The 21,353-nt window shown below is 34.6% G+C and overlaps 5 protein-coding genes across 9 annotated transcripts in view; 1 reads left to right on the top strand and 4 right to left on the bottom strand.

Moving 5' to 3' along the window:
* On the bottom strand, nt 5,622-7,121 carry LOC18605440 (3-ketoacyl-CoA synthase 7). Its single transcript, XM_007038445.2, has one exon. It carries the CDS (start codon nt 7,119-7,121, stop codon nt 5,622-5,624), a length of 1,500 nt encoding a protein of 499 aa, XP_007038507.2.
* On the top strand, nt 9,635-12,074 carry LOC18605439 (alpha-L-fucosidase 1). The gene is made up of 3 exons (XM_007038444.2): nt 9,635-10,367; nt 10,526-10,765; nt 11,218-12,074. Exons 1-3 carry the CDS (start codon nt 9,823-9,825, stop codon nt 11,900-11,902), a joined length of 1,470 nt encoding a protein of 489 aa, XP_007038506.2. The 5' UTR covers nt 9,635-9,822; the 3' UTR covers nt 11,903-12,074.
* On the bottom strand, nt 15,221-15,805 carry LOC18605438 (cytochrome P450 704C1). The gene is made up of 2 exons (XM_018117597.1): nt 15,670-15,805; nt 15,221-15,586 (listed from the first exon to the last, which is right to left on the bottom strand). The coding sequence occupies exons 1-2, from the start codon at nt 15,781-15,783 to the stop codon at nt 15,404-15,406; spliced, it is 297 nt and encodes a 98-aa protein (XP_017973086.1). The 5' UTR covers nt 15,784-15,805; the 3' UTR covers nt 15,221-15,403.
* LOC18605435 (cytochrome P450 704C1) lies at nt 15,765-20,471 on the bottom strand. Of its 5 annotated transcripts, XM_018117449.1 has the most exons (7): nt 18,454-18,604; nt 18,134-18,341; nt 17,511-18,011; nt 17,215-17,427; nt 16,536-16,820; nt 16,116-16,451; nt 15,765-15,870 (listed from the first exon to the last, which is right to left on the bottom strand). In XM_018117449.1, exons 3-7 carry the CDS (start codon nt 17,859-17,861, stop codon nt 15,787-15,789), a joined length of 1,269 nt encoding a protein of 422 aa, XP_017972938.1. In that variant the 5' UTR covers nt 17,862-18,011; nt 18,134-18,341; nt 18,454-18,604; the 3' UTR covers nt 15,765-15,786. The 5 variants fall into 5 exon arrangements, 1 of the variants encoding a protein (XP_017972938.1); XR_001927102.1 differs by lacking the exons at nt 15,765-15,870; nt 16,116-16,451; nt 16,536-16,820; nt 17,215-17,427 and having other exon boundaries at nt 17,635-17,719; nt 18,454-20,471; XR_001927105.1 differs by lacking the exons at nt 15,765-15,870; nt 16,116-16,451; nt 16,536-16,820; nt 17,215-17,427 and having other exon boundaries at nt 17,635-17,719; nt 18,134-18,309; nt 18,454-20,471.
* The window catches only part of LOC18605434, a 3,716-nt gene continuing 2,965 nt past the window's right edge, over nt 20,603-21,353 (bottom strand). The window contains exon 3 of the mRNA XM_007038434.2: nt 20,603-21,114. Within this exon, the coding sequence (XP_007038496.2) occupies nt 20,865-21,114 (250 nt within the window). The 3' untranslated portion in view covers nt 20,603-20,864. The remainder of the gene's footprint in view (nt 21,115-21,353) is intronic.

Genomic DNA, 21,353 nt, shown 5'->3' with positions numbered 1-21,353 from the left:
AATTATAACTTTATAAATTTATTAATTATAATATATATAATTTTGTTTATATAAACTTATATAAACCTAAAGAGAAGTTGTGAGATTAGAATAGTTTGAAAACTTAGTTATTTTTTTTTAATTTTATATAATTAAAAATAATCCGTATAGTTAATTAAATTAATTTATTAAATTATAATTATTAATTAACTTGTAATATCCTTAATATATATATTTTATATATATATATATTAGATTCATTTATAAATAATATAATTACTATTATATATATATATTAAATATTTTTGATGTGTGTGTATGTACTTTAAATATAAATATATATATTTTCTATTTTGTGTTAACATAATAAAAATTATAACTCATAAAATTATTAATTACAATATATATATTTTTGTTTATATAAACTTATAACATATAAATTTAAAGGGAAGTTATGAGATTATAATAGTTAATTAGATAATTGGATACCATTAAGAAGATTTTAATAATTTTTTATCTAATCGGATATTTAAACGAGTTAAGGTAATTATAAAGTAGTGAAAATGTATTAGGATTAGGGTTAGAGTAACAATTTTTAAAATTATTCGAATCGTTAATAGGGTTAAAGTATTTAATTTTTAATAGGATTAGGGTTTGAGTACTCTAAAATTAATAAATACTGAGATCCCTAAGCTTTTGGCAGTGACTACTTACTAGAAATTAACTGGATAGGATGGAGTGGGTTAGGACTTATTCGGATATATGTACACATGGGAGAAAGTTGGGTTCTGTCCCGTGGCCTAGATAGATGCTGCATGTAGTTATCTAGATTTTGAAAGACATGGCAACTTCCCCAAATATATGATAAAAGAACTGCATTTCCGGTGCTCTTTGTTGTTTATTCAGCCTTATTTTAGCAAAAGTTGAAGAGCGCCACGTCTGGTGAGTCATAACCCCATCCAATAGTTTCAATAATGAAGAGAAGTAAAGAGAGTAAAAAGATTAAGGTGAAATTGCAATAACTTAATTAGGCTAGGTGAGTGCTTGGGTCTTCCCTCACTAAAATACTACTTACTAATTTATAAACATAATGTTTTTACTTTTCAGGACGAAAGAAGCAGCGCCATCAACACGGTCCTACTAGTAGCTCAGCTCATGTGCATATGCCTCTCCAGAAACTGTAAAAACGACAACCACAGCAAGCAGTGATTAATGGTGGTGTTGAAGAGTCTCTCTCTCATATTTAGTGCTGGTAGCAGTCCGTTCAACGGCTCCATATCAAGCATTTATGTCCATATTTAAAGCCATCACAGCGGCAACGGCAACTTTCAAACCTTAAATCCTGATGGGAGAAAATCAGCAGTGCCTTTATTACTCCCATCGTCTCTCGTTGAATTCCTGCTGGGGCCTCTTCGAATCAATCAATGCACAAAAATTTGGAGTGGTCGAATGTATATATGGTTCAAAGGTGAAAGGGTCAGGCCTTGGGGGAGAGGGCTTTTCAATACTTAAAAATCCAATCAGTCCTATTGTTGTCATGACCACGTGGCCGTTTCTCCTACTCTTCATGTTATCATCTATCATTTTCCCGTTGCTTACGGTTGTTCTTTCACTAATTAATGGCGAAAATTATAATAAGTTGATGTTTGATCAAGGGAATGAAAAAAATAGGATGGACTAAAATATATTTTTCAACGTAAGATCATACGATAGCACCTTATAATATTTACATAACAAGTAATTAGTTAAATGAGATCACTACATATATATCTTTTATTTTTTTTTCTTTCTTCTGAAATTAAATATAAGTATTGGGTTTATAAATTGAAGTGTGGTACAAGTAAGGTTTAGTTTTTCATTTTTTCTTCTCCCGAGGTTTAGTGTGATATAATAAAACCAAATGTTGCGCCATGACACATGCATATACCTGAATATATTTAAATAAAAAAACAATAATATACCATATATAGTGCATGAAAATTTGTTATAGACAACTAGACCAAGGCATCTAATAAATAAATAGACTATATATTGGAATTGGGAATATCTGAATTTAATTATTACTATTAAGTATATCAAGAAATTTGTGGATAGACACCTTTGACGCAAAGGAAACAAAATGAGAGCGTGTAGGATCGATATGTGTAATCCCCACAAAAGAAATTTCTGCAACAGAAAGAAACACTAGGAACTTGACATCGCTAGACTTGGGCGGTTGCTTTTGTTGCTTTCACCCACAAAATGCTGTTAGAGATAGCTAGGATTTTGACTTGAATGATTTAAAGCAAATTATTTATTCTCTTTTAATTTTGGAAGAAATGATCACGTAATTAAGTATCCTTAATTAATTAATAAATACCTAATCATTAATTGTTTCGAACTTCTGAGATCCTGATCCTCCGGCTAGGCCAATATGTCCTTTTTCAAGTTCAAGTCACAAAGCTTTCAAAAAATAAGAATGTTTTTGTTATGTTCATGAGTCCATGTCTTCCTGTAAGTGTGTAATGACGTAACAACATAGGTCCATGTATTCCCCTATGTAGATGTTACATGACAAAAATTGGTTAACTCGAAATCAGTTCTCTGTATTGCATGTTGTGTAAGAACTCATTTGTAGCTGCACTTGGGTATTTGTCAATGATAAGTACACGTATTCCATATTCAAAAAATTGATTCCAATCCCTTTCTCTTAAAAAACCACAGTTTTTAGTCTGTGAAGAGTTTCTCTTCCTCTCTCTCATTAACTGATTGGAATAAATGGGGGCCTAAGGCTCCAGAAGATGCAGCAGTAAGCCCAGATATGTTCGTTGTTTAACTGCATAACTTCCAGGCCCAAAAAATGAGTGTTTGGGTTCTTGCATAGAAGGAAGAAGATTTGGAGAGAGGGAGGAGAGATGACTATAGCTTGGTATTACTACGAAAGGCTGCAAAAAACACAAGCTTTGGACCCTTAATCACAAAGCACAAAGGACCAGGGAATTTATTTCCAATGAAGTTTATTGAGGCACGCACTTTGTCCCTTAAAAAAAAAATTGTACTGTACGTACTTCGGCTCATAAAATCAACGGAAATTAATACAAAAAAGATAGGGAAAAAACCAATAAATAGCAGTAACAAGAATGTTCTGACTTCTCGACTCATTGTCAAAAGTTAATTATTAGAGGAAGTACATTAGCCGCTGGGCGTGCTGACTATTTGCAGCCATTCATCTTAAACTCCCAGCAAAACTATTCATATACCTGAATTTATAGGGACAAATCGTTGCCCTTTGTTTTACTGTTACACCATATAAGAGTAGCTTTTAAATGATATTAAATACAAAGCCAGTCAATTTGGTCAGCGGACTTCAATTTTTTTAACCGAATTGATCCAACATAATTGACTTTCCCACTTAATTGATTTGAATTAATCAAATTTTGTCGATTAATTTTGTTAAATTGATTTTAATTCGACTTTTGTTCACTTCTAATTAAGGGTCTGGTTAACAACTACTTATACACAATTGTTAAAGTTAAAATTTAGTTTTAAAAAATATTGTTTATCTAATACACTATTCTCACAAAATTCAAAAACAAATAATATATAAATTATAAAAACTTTATTACAGATATCACCTTAATAAGTTTTTATAAGCACTCTTTATAATATTTGTTTATAATTAATAAAATTGTCGCTAATGAGTGCCTTAAGCATATTTAAAATTATAATATTAAATAATATCTTCTTTTAATATATTGAAAATCATCTATTAACAGTCAACTGCTACATTTAGTGCATGAATATTATTATAAATATTTCATTTAATATTAATGTTATCATAAATATTATTTTAACTAAACTTAAAAAACTCCTAAAAATTTTCATAAAAAGAAATAAGAAACGGTAGGGCTGTTTCTTTCTTTTGTTTTTTTAACAAAATACGGCCCGACACTGAGAATGAGACTCGAATGGAATGCAAGGAGGCAGAAGTCAAGCGCATTTAAGTCTGGCAATATTATAGAAAACTTAAACACGAATGCCACGTGTAATATGGAGAATATATAGCTAAGTCATTCCTCCCTTATTCTTTTTTAATTTTTATACCTTTATTTGGTTGATTTTTGAAGTGGAGAGTAGCTATTTTTCAAAATCTTGATTTAGCCACTCTTCACTTTTTCATGTTAATGGCTATTCCATGACTATGGAATAGGGTTAAAAATTTATTAGATAAAAATATCTTTATTTATTAAAAATAATTTTGATTTACAAATAGATAATGAAAATAAAGAAAAAGTAAAAAGAAATTAAAATAAAAAATTATTAATGTTTAAATTTTTAATGAAAATAGAAATTAAAAGATTAAAAAATAAAAAAAATTGAAATGAAAAATCATATTAATAATTTAATAATAAATTATTAATATTTTAAAAATTTAATGAAAATAAAATTAAAAGATTAGAAAAACAAAAATATTATTAAATGATAATAATGAGCAATTTTATTCAATTTACTAAATATAATAAAAAGTAATTTTGTCATTTTATTATTTATTTTTAACTATTTTTGTCAATCGAATATCACAATAAATTATAACAATATTATGACTAGAAGCAGTAATATTATGACTAGTTTTTTTTTCTGGGAATTTGTCAGATTAATAAATTTGGTCGGTTGAGACATGTTCAGCACAGATTACTGGCAACGCCATTTGGAGGTGGGTGGATCAGATTTGCGTGAAGAGGATTGCGGAATCTGTCTCGAAGCAAGCGTTTTTGTTCATGAGCCCACAGCCAGCAGGCAGAAGCCCGCCATGGAAGCCGAAGCAAATAATCATATTTCCTTCCGCTAAAAGCTGGACAAGAGAAAGCTTCTCTCTCTCCCTCCGCCTTTTCTTTTCTTTTCAAAACCTCAGTATTAATGAGCAATGGGAGGCTCCCACAGTCCCATTCGGCAATTTAGGGGTGTCAATGAGCTGAGAGGAGCTCGAGGAGAGCAAACCCAACACTAGCTCATTTATTCCAGTGTTTATCGGGTTCCATGCTGCTTCAACTTCAAGCTCGCTTTTTTAAGTTGTCACCAATTTCGAGCTTGACTCACATAAATGAACTGAATTTCAACACCTAAACCAGTTCGTGCATGAGCTCCAGTATGATCGCGGAATGCAAACAAGCTCGTTAATTTTGACAAGTCAAGGGGGCTAAGTCCCTACGAGCCCCCCTTGGAGCTTTGCCACTGCTGCCAAATAACCTTCGAGTTTCACTTATTTTGTAAGGTCAAACGTACTTAATTTGCCAAATGTATAAACAAATGGTCCGAATCCAAATCCGGTTGAATTTATTTCCAATAACTTACTGCAACTCACGTGCTCACGTGTACTTTCTATAGCTCCTACTAGTTGGATTTGTACATAAACTAGCGATTTTATTGTTCCCAACAAAATAACCACAAATTGCAAAGACGGAGTCATAACTTCCATTGTCAATTTGTAACAGTTTCCATATATATAACGGAATCATACTTAGACTTAGACATATTCCTATTCTTCCTAGACAACGCTTAGCTTAATTAATTTTATACTTTATCCATTGTAGAATGAACCTTTTTATTCCTCTTAATGTAAGCTAATTGGTCATGAAATTTGTTTGAGATTAAGAAAATTACAATCAGGCTGGGGATTTTGAAGGAACGGCCTCTATTGGATAAAGGTTGATACAATCGCTCCATGGGTTCTTCTTGGACTCCCCAACTATGGGCCTCACACATTCCAAACCGAAGCTGTTACACTTTGGTCCAGTACCCATACCAAGCAGCCACACCTTGTCACCTTCCTTCACGCGTTCCTTGGCCTCCATGTAAGCTAACTCGTACCACATTGAAGAAGAAGACTGGTTCCCGAACCTATGCAGTGTCATTAAAGCAGCTTCAATGTCTCTCTCATCAAGCTTTAACCCTTTGGCTATCTCTCTTATGACCGCCCTTCCAGAAGTTGGCAAGCAAAAATGTTGTATCGCAGTCTTAAAACTTGGCATGTAAATCGTCTCTGATTTCTTAATGAATTTCATTCGTATGATAGAGATAGCATGCCTAAGTTTTGCCTTGAAGGGCAAGATTTGCGAACCAAGGATTGTTATGTGTGACCTAAGAATTTCTCCCGCAGCTTGTAGCAAATCTTTGTTAATGGTAACCCCAAGTTTTCCTCTAGTATCTTCTTCACGAATTACCGTCAAATAAGCTTTGTCCTCAAAGGCTGTTTGGGTTCTCAGGGTGCGTAAAAGCTTGTATTTCGATGATTTGCTTGCTTCTTTTTTGTTTGTAAGCAAGACTGCTGCGCTGCCCATCCTGAAGAGGCAGTTAAGGAGCAACATAGACCTTTCACGACCCGAATACCAACCGGCAGACAAGATTTCAGTGCTAAGAACAATGGCAATAGAGTTCCTGTTAGTTTTGAGAAGATTTTGAGCCAAGTCAATGCCAATAGCTCCTGCACTGCACCCCATACCTGAAAGGCTATAGCTCTTCACATCACTTCTCATGGAGTATTTGTTCACGATGATGGAGGAGAGAGACGGTGAGGGGCAAAAGCCACTACAGTTTATGATGAGTATATCGATATCGCGAGGGGAGAGTTTGGCTTTGGATAAAAGATCATCCATTAGAGGGAAGAGAACCATTTCGGCTTCTTTAACGTATTCTCGTTGATGGGTTTTTGGAGGAATGCAGTGTAAGGCTGGAGGAAGATATGTGTCTTCGCTCAGTCCCGAAGAAGCGAGTATTTTGGCCATGAACTCTACACTTTCACTGTCAAAAGATTCAATCATGGAGGCGTGTTCTGTGAAGTGAGAGAAGGGGACTTTACAACAGTTTGGCGGTTTGAAACATGAGAAGTCTACAAGATAGACTGACGAAGGTTTGAAGGCGAAGGGTCCGATTCCGAGGAGAAATAGAAGAAGGAAAGAAAATAATAGTAGGACGTGGAAAATGGGTTCCCATTTGTGGAAGACAAACAAACCTTCGAGGGACATGAATGCAAGTATAAGAGTAGAAAATGGAAGTAGCTCCAGGGGGATTGAATAAAGGTGCTTAGATAGCACGGTGGAGAGGAAAATGCCGATGGTGTTGGAAACTGAATCTTGCTTAAGCTCAGGCAGAGGAAGAGGATCCATCCTGGAGACCCAGACGAGGTGAGATGCTTAATTTTTAAGTGGTATCTTTTTTGGGATTTCGTCTGCCTTTTGGGGAAGGGTTTAAATGGAAGTGTAAATAGGCCGGATCAACCTGTGTCAATGTCATGTAGCAGCAGCCAATCCAGTTTAAACTGCACTATAATTAAAATACATCCCAGGACTTTCAGTAACATTTACACTCAAATGGAGTGACATGCTTTCATGGTTATGGAACAAAAGGAAATTATTTGAACTGGGGATCTTCCTTTTGGAATTACGTGCTTATTTGGTTTGATTTTTTTTTTAATTTATCTATTTCTTAAAAGTAAAAATCATGCAAATTATAAATTTTGAATTTTTTTTAAAAAATAACTTTTTTTTAAAAAATAAAATTTTAAAAAAAGAGTTTCAAAAAAAATTTCTATGACGAGTTTTTTCTTCTCTTTTTTTTAAAATACAAGAGAATTTTTAATTTTATTTCAAAAATATTATCATCTATTAAAAATAATTACAATATTATCCTCTCAAAGAAAGAAATACCTTCAACAATAATTTTAACCAAAATTATAACTTGTAAAAAAAAACTTATAAAAAAAATTTATCAAACAATTTTAGCTTAATTTTTAAAATTATTATTTTTCATAAGAGATTTATAATAATTTTTAAATTAAAAAAAAATAAAGTCAAACAGACTCTATAATTACTAATAAAAGGTTTTGATTTTCATTCACTTACTGATACAATAAGGTAAGTTTGAAGTTAATTTTTCAACTCAAGAAGATTTGTATGCTTCCAAATTTAAATTTTGGTAAATTTTAGTGGGGGTAAAAGTGTGTGTATATATATATATTTAGTACTATTTTTAGATTTTCTATAGTAATTTCAATGAATCTTCCAACATTCAGTGGGGGCAATTGAGCCCCAAAACGTCAATATGTAGACCGATCCCTGTCTATGACTAGTAATTTGGTTATATTTTCAAACACACATTACAGTGTGCGCTGAAATATGTATGCTGAAATCACTTTTTTTTTTTTTGAAAGAAACTTTTATTTGATAATAAACTTGTTACATACACATGTAGCAACATCCGATGGTTGTCTTACGGTTTGAATAATATACCTATCGAGCCTAAAAGTGCAAACCACCTGTTGTAATAGTATCATACATAATTGAGTTGTCTCCAAAATCCGTTGAGGAAGAACGGGAAATCCCATCCCAACACGAATGAATGACAAACTAGTAGAGTTCATTTGTTTCGCTGTACAACCATTGATTGTCATCGATAGTAGCATTAATTTGCCGTGGCAACAGGCATGACCGCCTGCTACAGCCTAGTTGAATTTTAGTTGAAACGAAGAAAGTCAATGCAACTTTTCCTTTATTGGAACGCTGCGTATCAGCCATGTTCTTTAGTTTTTGAAAACCATCACCGTTCGCCTACTGTATTCCCAAAAAGGCAAAACCAGCAAGTGACCCAAACATGTATAGATGACTGGGAAATTTTACTATACATTGAACTTAATGGTTTTACGAAAATTAATATTTTGATCACTTAGCTGTTTCGAGTTTACGATTATCTTATGTAAATTTTTTTTATGTTAGTTCACCTTAATTATGAAACATCAGTTCATTTATCACGTGATCAAAATCATTTTGATATAAAAAAAACACATTAAAAATTATTTTTTAACAATTAAATGAATAAAATATTAATTTTTATAAATATTAGTGATTAAAATATAAATTTTCAAAATTAGGTTATTAAAACAAAAATTGTGTAAAAGTTAAGTGATTAAATAAGATAATTTACTCCATCTAATAGAACATTTTTTATATATTTGAATTCATAAATATTTTCATGAGTGCAAAAGCTGGTGGCAAAATACAAACTAAATCTATTAGATGTAGTAATATACAATATACAACTTAATCACCAAACAGTATGTGGTGATCATATAGAAGTAGAAATTCGTCCATGAGCATGCAGCACATTCCGTAGGGGATGTAGGAGGTGAGAAAATATCTGCTTTCATGTAATTGTCCAAAATCGAATGATATTCCACATATCCTCTTAAGAAAAGAAAAGTTCACAAGCAACATAAAATTTACTTTAAAAAAAAAAATTAATTAAAGTATCGTTTCAAGTGTCAGCTCAGAGCGAAGCATCGTGGTACACACACAGGCCGAAGATGCAATCTCGTGGCTGGAATCCCCACGAGGCCCACCATGATAGGGCCTTTAGTGAGAATGGGTTCAATGGGTTACTCAGCTTGAGGGCGCTAGGGAGTAAAAATGACCCAGGCCCATCTCATTCTCATTTTCCTTTTTCTAATTATTTTTTGAAAATGGTCCCAAACATTATCATTAAACACCTCTCGCTGTTTTGTTCACACGACCTGAAATGGAAAGGCCAATGCAACCCGTGAATGCTGTCCCACAATTTCACTCATACCAGTTATAAATAAAGACTGAGAATGGGAGAACCAAACAAAATTCGTATCAAAAAGCTTTCTCCAAACAAAATTCGTATCAAAAAGCTTTCTTACTTTCACTTTTTCTTGTCTTTTGTCAGAGAATCTTCCACACCCTCTTTTTGTTCGGTTCCATTCCCTATCATCTAAGCATCTATGTATCTGTTCATCATTAACATATTAGACTAGACAAGTGGGAGGGAAAGAAAAAAGGCCCCGTAAGCATTATGGCTAAGTTTTGGTGTTCCTTGTGCATAATCATAATACTTCAACTGTCAAAATTGGCCATTTCTCGGCGTGAACAAGTCCCAACACCACCGCTTCCAGTCCTACCGCTCCCAACATTTTCCCAATTGAAATGGCAACAAAGAGAGCTCATAATGTTCCTCCACTTTGGTGTCAACACATTCACAGACTCCGAATGGGGAACCGGCAAGGAAAACCCAGCCATATTCAACCCTGCTGGTCTGGATGCCAAGCAATGGGTTACCACAGCTGCAGAGGCGGGGATTTCTCTCATGATCCTCACGGCAAAACACCATGATGGCTTTTGCTTATGGCCTTCTAGATATACTGATCATTCTGTTGTATCTAGTCCTTGGAAAAATGGCCATGGGGACGTGGTGCAAGAGTTTGTCAGTGCAGTCAAGGCTCATGGCGGGATTGATGCTGGACTGTACCTGTCACCCTGGGATCGCCATGATCGGAGATATGGACAGGATTTGCAGTACAACGAATACTACTTAGCTCAGTTGCAAGAGCTGCTTATCGAGTAAGCTAAAAAACAATATCTTTTTACTTTATTGATCTTCCATTTATTCTTCACAAAATTCCAAAACCATAAGAAGGAAAGTATTTTTTAACGATGGTAATTAAATTTATTATCATTATTGTACTTGACTTTCGTTTGTTGTCACATGCATTTGCAAGGTATGGGAGCGTGAAGGAGATATGGTTTGATGGAGCAAAGGGTAAAAATGCGAAGAACATGTCCTACTACTTCACAGATTGGTTTGCAATGGTGAGAGAGTTGCAGAGTTCAATCAATATATTTTCTGATGCCGGTCCCGACGTGAGATGGGTGGGAAATGAGCGTGGATTTGCCGGAAACACGAGCTGGTCTACCATCAATAGTACCTCCCTGTCAATAGGAAATGCAAGCATTATCGAGTAAGTATACAGATGTCTTCAGTTTATAACCATTTTACCTCTACACAACTTTGAACTCTACAGGGAGGTGAATTGCAAGTAAAGTAAGAAAATAAAAAAGAATAAGCTGTGAATAGAAAATGTTTTAAAGATTGATATAAATTTAATTTTCTGTTACTGTATAGATCCTTTCCCTTTTCTCATATTCCATATCCCTTTTAACTTGCGTTGATTAGTTAAAGAACATGTAATCTCTGTCCTCTCATGATTTTAGTTAGTTTCGGGTGTGCACCGCCTTAAGCTAGCTAGGGAAGGTTTTTTCAACTCTCAAAAGTAAATGTTCTAGCGGTTTACCGAACAACTTTGATTAGCAGCTGTATCCCATTAGAGCACTTTGTAGCTATCAATCAATAAAGTCATCCATGTGAGTTGCGAACTTCCCAACTAACAGTTGCTTTGTTTCAATAATGCAGTTATCTCAACACGGGTGATCCAAAAGGGACAAACTGGTTGCCTGCAGAATGTGATGTTTCAATTCGAAAAGGATGGTTCTGGCATAAATCAGAGTCACCAAAGAAGTTAAGCGAGCTTTTAGAGATTTATTACAATTCAGTAGGAAGAAATTGTGTCATGTTACTTAATGTGCCACCCAATTCAACGGGGCTTATATCTGAAACAGATGTTCAGAGATTAAAGCAATTCAGAAGTGCAATTGACACCATATTTTCTACCAATTTGGCAGAGAAATGTTTCATAAAAGCTAGTAGCCAAAGAGGGGGAAAGGGAGGTGGTTTTGGCCCCGAGAATGTGTTGGATAGTGATCATCTCTGGACATATTGGGCACCAAGGGATGATGGTCACAAAAAGGAACATTGGATTGAGATCAGAGTACAAAATGAAGGGCTGAGATTCAATGTGGTCAGAATTCAAGAAGCAATAGGGCTTGGTCAAAGGATCGTAAGGCATGAAATTTTTGTAGATGGCAAGAAACTAGTGGAGGGGACAACAGTGGGACATAAGAGGCTTCACAGACTTGAAGAGGTTCACGGTCGTGTTGTGAGGATCGTAGTTAAGGAATCGAGGGGATTGCCTTTGATCTCTTCCATTGGCCTGCATTTTGACCCTTACTGGAACCCAAATGAGCAGTTATTATTTTAGGCCTGAAGCAGTCTTTGACTCAAAAAGTGGCCTTTTTAAGCTTTCAGGCTTTCAGCTGCCTGCTTTTGGCCTTTCCGTATGTTTCAGGCCCATGCCTTTCTGCTTGATCTATTTGTCTTCATATGTAATAAAGGTTGCTAAAGGCATAACGGAAAAAAAATATATATATATATATATATATTTGAAATTCTCAATCAATATCTACTGCATAAGGCGATATCTTGGTATTCACATCACAAACTGTTACTACCAATTGATATTAATAGCTAATAATAATATAAAAAGAATATCAGCTCAAGCTTGAAGCTCTCAAAAAAAAAAAAAAGTTTGGCTGGCAGGATCAAGATCCTTGAAATCCTATAGTCTCTCCACTTCTTGTTAAATAGTTTGTAATATAAAAAAGTTTTATTCAAGTGTGATTATTTAAGTTAAGTTCCTATTTAGATTAAGACACGAGTCATGAATAAAGAAAAAATTATTTCAAACACAATTGTTAAATACATTGATTAACTATTCATTATTTTCAAACATATACATTTCTTAAAACTTAACAAAACATGTCTATTGAAACAAATTAAACACAACTTTTCAATATTTAAAAAAAAAAGATATTCAACCAGACTTCATTCATTTAAAGCATTATTCAAAAAGACTTATTGTATCCTAGAGAATCCAAAAAGTGTTTCATAGCATGCTTCAAGTGTACTTTCTTCTTCTTCTTTTTTTCTACTAATTTTCTAACACTTCTTTCTTTTCTTAATTTGATTGTTATAACGTGGATTATTTTTTAATAGATACAGCATGATTTGCTGATTATATCTTCCAGGTTAACCGTAGCTGTTCGTAGATGGGGCAATAACAACTACAACTCCTTTAATAATACCTAAAAAATTAGTTTAAAAATTGGCAATCATGAATATGAGATAGTCATTCAAAAAAAAAATTATTCTTTTGTCATTATGCTTATAAAATAGTCATCAGAGAGGTGAATTAAGAGGAATTTTTTGGCTTATTTCTAAAGTGTTATTAAAGCATGCAGCATATGCTTACATTTTTAATTATTGAAGTACGTACTTTATTCTCTCTTTCTCTAATTTATATAACAAAGAATCTGATATCAAAATAATTTAATAAACCTAAAAGATTTGTGCCAAGATATTTTTGTACTGATTATTTGGTTGTAAAATACAAAAATCAATTCCCAGTTGACAAACTCACAAGGTGATCTGATTCTCCGCCAAAATAAAAATGAGGAAAATCCCCAATATTGTTAAGATACGGGCAGATGTTACTAAAATTAGGTATAAAAAAATCAGAATCAGATCAGATTCAGGCTCCCAAGGAAATTCCATATTTAGCTGGGAGATTGAATGACCTAGAAGGAAATACCACCTTCTTGCTTTTCGCATTCTTATATTGCTAAAACGTGCATTATCTGGAGATGGAAATATTTTAATAGCACATGTTTTCCACCTGTGAGGGTCTAGTGTTAATTAGCTTGTAAAATCATACTGGTCATAAATAGCAATTGCCTCGGCATAATCGTCAAATGCTTGCCACATACTATTCGTTACTTGAGCTTAATTAATTTGCTGGTTTCCATCAGAGAATTGACCAAAAAAAATGTAAAATAAAAAAAATGTGTCAATAAGGGCTATAATAATAACTTAATATTGAAAGTAGGGTTAGAGTTTATATTTAAAACCCACTTCTACTTACTTTTTCTTCAATTTAAGAAGCATTTAAAGTTTTTTCATTTTTGCTCTTTTTTTAATATTTATCTAAATAATTAAATTATTTATTTATCCGCCCACGGGGTGAGTGTGCGTAGGGCAGGTTTTGTTAAAGTCAAGCTGCAATCCAAGCACCTCTAGGCCCATGTTTATTTGGTGGGCATAGGCCTGGAAATTGCCCAACGGAACTCCCACAGCTGACTTGACATTATTCAAAAATCCTTGGGTGGGATATTGCCCAATGCGATCAAACAAATCATTTATGGAAGAGGCAGTTCGCTATCAACTCACAACCTTGTTACAATCAAATTCATTTGCCAATTGCCATCACAAGCTGACATGAACTGATTAGGGAGCTATGACTGCTTTATACTATTGCTTGGAATTGCTCTCATAAATTGCACAATTATGCTACTTTGGAGTATATGGAAATTATTCAATCTTTTAAATAAATTTATTTAGATATGTTTTCTTTTCCCTAAGAACAAGTAAGGTCATGTCAAATCTTTCTAAATGATTATTGTTTTTTAAACTATTGACATTAAAAATTAATTGGTAATATATATTTTTCTACTTCTTTAAAAATTATCTATCAACAAATTATAAGTCAATTCTACTGTCTTAGTTCAATCTTTCAAAAATTTTAATATTATTATTATTATTATATATATTTTTCAGATTAAATATTGTTAAATAAAATGTATATTTTAAGATAAAAACAAAAATTATCATACATCCAATAGATTAGAATGCAGGTAATTAATTTTGATAATTCAGAATTGATGGGTCGTAACTATATTATGTGAAAGTATTATGCAAAAGTAAAAGTATCATAAATAAAGTCACTTATTATATTTATTATTAGCATAAAAATAAAATTAACAAAACCCATTTAACTCATTAAATTACAACTTCTGGGGATCGAATTAACCATTTTAGTTATGGTTCCAAGAGCCTATTGAGATAGATTTTCAATTATAAATCACCCATATTTATTGAGAACTTGATCGGAGAAGTTAATAATCAAATACTATTTTATATGTACTTTTGGGAAGGGGGGTTTCTGAATTTTCCATATGTACTACAGTATTTACAAAATGTCAAACCTAAATATTTCCAGTACCGCACCCTGAATCGAGACTCATGTTTCGATTACTTGGGATTTTTTGTTTTAAAAGAAGTATAATTTATAGCGAGCATACAAAAGTTTATTAAAATATTTTTGTAAGAAGTGTAGACACTTTACTGCAATAAAAGTAGGTTAAATTATGAAATTAGTTCTTGTATATTATTAAAATGATAATTTAATACAAAATTATTTTTTTTTATATCTCACAACACTATTTCCTTAAATTTTAAAAACTTATTCGTATTTTTTATCTGTTTCTTTTCTAATCTCATTTAAAACTATTAGTTCATATTGAATAATTTCATATATGTACTTATAAAGTTCATCTCAATACTTAATCACGTCATATCAACACTATTACTGCATATCATATCATCAAATTCAATGTCACATAAATAAAAAAAATAACATGTCAACCCAACAAACATCATATCATTATAGATAATAAAAGTTTTTTAACACATTAAACTGACATTGTCAATTTTGAAAAATATAAAAATTTAATTTTTACAAAATATTATAAAGGACTAAATCTATCACTTTAAAGTATTGGACTAATTGCATAATTTGACCAATAAAAATATATTTGGCAACATAAAGCGAAGAAAAATTGTCAAACAAACATTTTCCAGTCCATGGTTACGCCCTGGGAAATGCACATACATTGAGCCCTCCAGCCATGTGAAGGGTGAACATGGTCCGATATGTAGCCTCCTTCGTCTCATCCACCAGTCTGAATTGGAAGAAGTAGAGGAGAACAGCTGCCAAGATTTTCATTTGCCTGTATGCAAATTCCTTCCCCAGACAGATGCGAGGCCCGGCCTTGGGATAAATCACAGCTCAATTAAATCAAATAGAGAATATCAAGAAACTCTCTTCACACAAGGTTGGAGTAAAAATGTTACCTGGAATGCGGCGAACTTAAAAGGACTCTCTGGTTGAAAAATGCCATTCTCAAGCCATCTTTCAGGCCGATATTCTTCATCATCCTCTCCCCATATATATGTCATTCTTCCCATGGCCTAAGCCATGTAAGTTACCCCATCTCCTTTCTTTACTTTAAAACCATCAGGGAGAACATCATCCTCTGCTGCACTCTTCCCATCCTGCATCAGGAATAAAGAAGATGATTTTTTTGTTTCTAGAGACATACAGGGAAAGAGTGGTAGAGTACTGCCTCTTTTCAACCACACTATAAAGGGTTGAAATCACAGTGATGAAAGCAGCATTGAGCTAATGGCTCTGAGAAAATACATAATCACAGATGACTTCACTATGTTTATGTGCTTTACTGAAAAAAAACATCAAGTTACATTTTCCACAGAAATTAGAAAGAGAAACCAAATGTTACCGATGGGACAGCTGGATAGAGTCGAAGAGTTTCAGTTAATGCCGCATGAAGATACTGCATTCTGTCTAGAGCTTGCTCCGTCATCAACCTGGAAAATTCATCAGCACATATTTTATCCTCAGCTTGAGTTGATTCTATGACTTCCTGTACAACCTTCTTCTGAACAAGAGGATATTTGCAAAGCATGTAAAAGAACCAAGTGAGTGTATTTGCTGATGTATCTTTGCCTGCTATCATGAAGTTGAGAATAATATCTCTCAAATATTGATCAGTCATGTTTTCAGAATCCTTCTCGCTCTCCATCAAAAACCTTGACAATATATCTTCTTTATCTCTCTGCTCATCAGGAAACAATTGACAAATTAAATACTCAAGAGACAAAAGTTTCATAAGTATTAATTAATGGTGGAATTTACTAACCACAAGCTTTTCATTTTTCATCTGCTCCCTTTTGCATCGAACCAATTCAAAAATGAAGTCATCAATGATTTTGACATTTCTTTTAAGAGCGGCTTCCAATCCTATATTAAGCAACCTTTTAACTTTCCAGAACGGATCAACAAATCTCCAGTACACAATAACATTGGAATCATCAAAAGCCTTGGTGAATTGGTTTCCAAACTCATCTGAGCCAGACAATGCATTCAACTCAACTCCAAATCCCACCTTGAAAATTGAATCCAAAGTTGATTTCATAAACATATCCTGCAAAAAATGTGGTAAAATTTAAGAGAAACCGAAAGAAGATCAATTGTAGACCTAAATCCTTGTGCTGTGACTAACACCAATTAAGAAACAATTACTGCTAAAACCCCTTAATTTTTTTTCCCATTCCCCCTCTAACTTTCTCTCTGTCTCTCTCTCTCTCTCTCTCTCTTCTCAAGAGAAGGATTAAAACAAATATAATGCGTAAACTTAGAATCCAATACAAGTCTTTTTCAATCTCCATGAGACTCCTAAAGAATGTGTTATCTCAAGAATGATTATCAAAATTCTCTTGTGCCAGGTAAATGCTTGATCTAATTGCCTGAAAATTCATTTAAAAGGTTAATTCTACCAAAGTTTGCAGTTTACTAAAGTTACAAGCAAGATCAGGAACCTGCAAATCCATAGCATGCCTAGCTGCTCCTATAATAGAAACTTTTGAAACCAATTTTGCAGCATTATCCTGAAATACAGCAGTACTATATTCTCTCAAAACTTTGGTTGAAAATTCATGGCTTGCAAGCTTCCGTTGATGGCGCCATTTCTCTCCGTCTACTGCAAAGATACCATCACCAAAGAGATCTCTCAATATCTCAGCAATGGCACCCTGTATTGCCACAACGCCCAAATTTCAATGCTAATAAAAGGAAAGATAATAAAGCTTAAAAGGATAACGCAAAACATTCATACCCGTCCATAATTAGGGAAATTGGTTTTTAGTATATGTTCGATATTAACTGGATCAGCAGTATAAATCTCACTTCGCAATGGCATAATCAGTCGGTAAGTGCTGTGCTTCTTAGCAAGGGATGTTTGGTAATCAAAAAGTCCATTAAAGTGCACGAGCTGATGTAACATTAGACCAGCTACGGGTGGCCGTTTGTCCTTGGAGATCAATTCTGTAACATGAAGCGATAAGAATAAAGCCGTAAATATTATCAGAACCAAAGTCAACGCTCCAACCAGAGCTAGAACAAAAGGGTTTAAAATGAAAAGGGCAATGAGAAGCAAGATGATGACAGAAAGAAAGAAAGCGCCCATGGTTGGCTCAGGGAGAAAAAAGCTCAGAAGTAAATAATCTTTTCTGATATATTTCTAGATAGCCTGATGAGAGTTTGGTATCTGAATTTTGCATCAGAGAACAAGCATATAAAATGAATGATGACGTCCTGTCCGCTCTTATCGGGTCATCTGCATATTTAATCAGGAATTATTCTGGCAATATCTCATTAGCCTTTTTTTAATAAAAGAACATGATATAGAACGGAGATATTTTTGGTCAATCACAAATTTTAATCTCATGTGGTCCCAACCTTGCAAGGATTTTGACTTCTAATCCGCTATCTTGTCCACGTTGATAATATGGTCTTATAATCTGAAGCACATAAACAGTGGCTTTCCAGGCATTATACAATGATGATTTCATTTCTCTAAGGCATCCGGGAAATCCCTTCACTGGCAGCAACAATCTAGGCTATGCAACACTTTTCTTTCAAAAAAAAAAAAGAAATAGTCATTTGCCTGAAACAGAAAAAGAAAAGATTCAGTTTACAGAATAGATTGGCAACTAACTGTGGGGAAACCTACTAGTCTATTTTGTCAACTTAAAATTTTTATCAAGAGGGAACTTTACCTCTGTCATGTCCTTCTCCGGTTCTTTTTATAAAAATGGTTGCCCCTGTCCCTTTGAACGGTATTGCCGCCCACAAATCTTAGTTCCATTTCTTCTTCTGAACCGTGTAAAGTAGAGAAAAGCCAAACACTAATAGGTACGACCTCATCAATTTTGTGCATCCAACAGTATCCCATCACAGTAATGAACGGAACCTTCACCCTTAATCTCATTCTTCAATAAATTTAAGATCACCACTATCTCGTCCATCACTAGCTCAGGCCACCCTTTAATCGAGAATTCAAGAACGAACCCATCAACTTCAATCATGCTACAGCCTGCAACTTCTTTTCTGATACCTCTTGCTTTCATTAAGGCTCTGATTCTCTTCACATCATCAAATCTACCAGCCTTGGCATATATATCACACAAGTTTATATAAAAAGCATGGTTCATCGGTTCCAAATCAATCAAATATTGTGCTACCCTTTCTCCTAGTTCTATATTTCCATGAATCTGACAGCCTCCAAGTAATGCGCCCCAAACAAACACATCTGGCTCCATTGGCATACTTCTTACAAGATTTTCTACCTCTTCAAATAACCCTGCTCGACTGAGAACATCAACCATGCAAGCATAGTGGTGAAGCTGCGGTTCTATAGAATAAACACGCCTCATCATATCAAAACACCAGCGACCTTTCTCTACCAAGCCAGAATGAACACAAGCTGACAACAAACTAACAAATGTGACGTGGTTAGGCTTCACTCCCACGGCTTCCATCTCTTCAAAAGTGTCAAAAGCCTCCTTGCTATACCCATGAAGTGCAAATGCAGAAATCATAGCAGTCCATGCCAAGGTATCCCTTCTAGGCATCTCTTTAAAGACCTCGTATGCCCTCTCCACACTACCACATTTACCGTACATGTCAATCAATGCTGTTCCAACTACCAGATCACATTCAACACCGCTTCTCCTCAAGTAACTATGTATCCATTTCCCATGATCAATTGCACCAAGGTAAGCACAAGCTGAAAGTACACTAGCCATTGTAATTTTATCTGGTTTAACATTATCATTACTTAAATTCTGCATTTCATGGAACAGTTGCAAGGCCTCTTTTCCCAAGCCACCCTGAACAAAACCCGTTATCATCGAGTTCCAAGTGATAATATTCCTCTTCTCTATGCTTCTAAATAATTTTAATGCCATATCAAGATTCCCAGCTCTCAAGTGCCCAATAATCATCGAATTCCAAGAAACAACATCCCTGTTCAGCATTTCATCAAACAACTTCCTAGCACTATTCAAGAACCCACATGCGGAATAAAAATTAACCAAAGAATTTTGAACATAAAGGTCACGAAACCATCCAAATTTAATGGTTTTCCCATGAATGCTACAGCCTACTCGGCTATCAAACCTCCTCGTGCATTCCTTTAGAAGAAAAGGAAACGTAAGGCAATCCGGTGAAATGCCATTAAAAAGCATTTGCTTGAAAAGAAGTAAAGATGGTAAAAAAGGAGCACCATCATTCGTGTCGCAGATTTTGGAAGCGTAGGCTCTGATCATGATGTTATATACGGAGAGTGTTGGGTATTTTATAAATTTGAAAACATGGATCGCGTAGCAAAGAGAGCCGGAGTCTGTGAGGGCAATAAAGAAGAGGAGGCGAGTAATGAGGAAATCTTGATGGTTTTTGGGTAGTTTTGGATAAGTTATGATGTGGGCATGAATTTGCTTGAGCTCTCTCAGACTCTCGCATTCTTCGATTAAGCGTGAAATGGTGTTTTTCAGGGTTTGCCATTTAGGTTCCAGCATGCTCAGCTAATGGTGTAGCCCAGAGACTAAAACGGGTGGAAAAGTGAACGACACTGACTGACTGCTTACACTGCGTCTGATTGGGCCATGATATTTTCTGTTTTTTGGATTGGACAAGATCTCCTCCAGGTTGGTTTGGTTTAGTCGCATTCAGATTGTCTGGTAAGCTTTCGTTGGGCTAATCAGCCACGCAAAAAGCGTGCATTTGCTGCCTCATTCCTTACCAAACAAGTGATGTCAGAGCTTGTCTCTAGAGTATTCAGACAGCAAACGCCCAAACTTTCACCTGATTCGCAATTCTTAACCGAGCAAGAAAAAACATGATCCTTCCAACAGGCAGGTTAAAGAATGAGGACAAACAACGGACACCATGGTTACAATTTCATAACACTTGCTGCAGAAACAAAATTTTCTGACTTTATGGAACTCTAATAGTTACAATTGCTGCAGAATGACATGGTAAATGAAAACTCGACTACAAAAATGAAAATTTTGTAAATAAGATAAATGCAAGGAAGAACTTAAAAGTATATGGAGCTCTTAAACTTCACAAGCTGGTGTGGCTTCTAGGTTGCAGAGAGAGAGTAGCTTCATGGTGGTATCATGCAATCCTAGAGAAAACCCTCAACCCCACGTCCTGCTATGGCCTCCCGGTAAATCGTAATTGCTTCTTCCATTACTTGAGCTTGAGCCAGTAACTGAGCTCTTTTCTTTGAAGATGGATGTGTGGAGAGATAATCTTCCAGAGCTGAACTCCCTCCAATCTTTCCCAACTTCTCAAACACTTTGGGAGCAACTCGAGGATCATAGCCAGCAGATGCCATCAACAACAGCCCAATGTAATCTGCTTCAATTTCCATCCTATCAAAGATGATAATAAGGGGTGGTAAGCACTGGGACAACCATGAGAATGACATTTAACAATGTAGCTTTCAGGACATATTAAAGTTAATTAAAGGGTAAAGGGAAGATATATAGCAATAATGCTTTGAGATGTGGGTTCTCAGTAAATCAATAAAACCTTAACCCAACAGCACAAAAGCAGGAAAACCAATAGGGTTCACTCTCTCTTTTGGGGGGGGGGGGAGGGGGGGGGGTGA

Source organism: Theobroma cacao, chromosome 3 (genome assembly GCF_000208745.1).
Source record: "Theobroma cacao cultivar B97-61/B2 chromosome 3, Criollo_cocoa_genome_V2, whole genome shotgun sequence".
In the NCBI taxonomy this organism is placed as follows: domain Eukaryota; kingdom Viridiplantae; phylum Streptophyta; class Magnoliopsida; order Malvales; family Malvaceae; genus Theobroma; species Theobroma cacao.
This window is presented reverse-complemented; position numbering and strand designations above follow the sequence as displayed.

Coding starts and splice junctions, on each gene's coding strand:
- LOC18605440 (XM_007038445.2), bottom strand. CDS start 7,121: ATGGATCCTCTTCCTCTGCCTGAGCTTAAGCAAGATTCAGTTTCCAAC.
- LOC18605439 (XM_007038444.2), top strand. CDS start 9,823: ATGGCTAAGTTTTGGTGTTCCTTGTGCATAATCATAATACTTCAACTG. Junction 10,368..10,525: donor TTGCAAGAGCTGCTTATCGA/GTAAGCTAAAAA, acceptor TGCATTTGCAAG/GTATGGGAGCGTGAAGGAGA. Junction 10,766..11,217: donor GGAAATGCAAGCATTATCGA/GTAAGTATACAG, acceptor TCAATAATGCAG/TTATCTCAACACGGGTGATC.
- LOC18605438 (XM_018117597.1), bottom strand. CDS start 15,783: ATGGGAAGAATGACATATATATGGGGAGAGGATGATGAAGAATATCGG. Junction 15,587..15,669: donor TTAAGTTCGCCGCATTCCAG/GTAACATTTTTA, acceptor ATTTATCCCAAG/GCCGGGCCTCGCATCTGTCT.
- LOC18605435 (XM_018117449.1), bottom strand. CDS start 17,861: ATGGGCGCTTTCTTTCTTTCTGTCATCATCTTGCTTCTCATTGCCCTT. Junction 16,452..16,535: donor TGAAAAATGAAAAGCTTGTG/GTTAGTAAATTC, acceptor CCTGATGAGCAG/AGAGATAAAGAAGATATATT. Junction 15,871..16,115: donor TCTATCCAGCTGTCCCATCG/GTAACATTTGGT, acceptor TTCCTGATGCAG/GATGGGAAGAGTGCAGCAGA.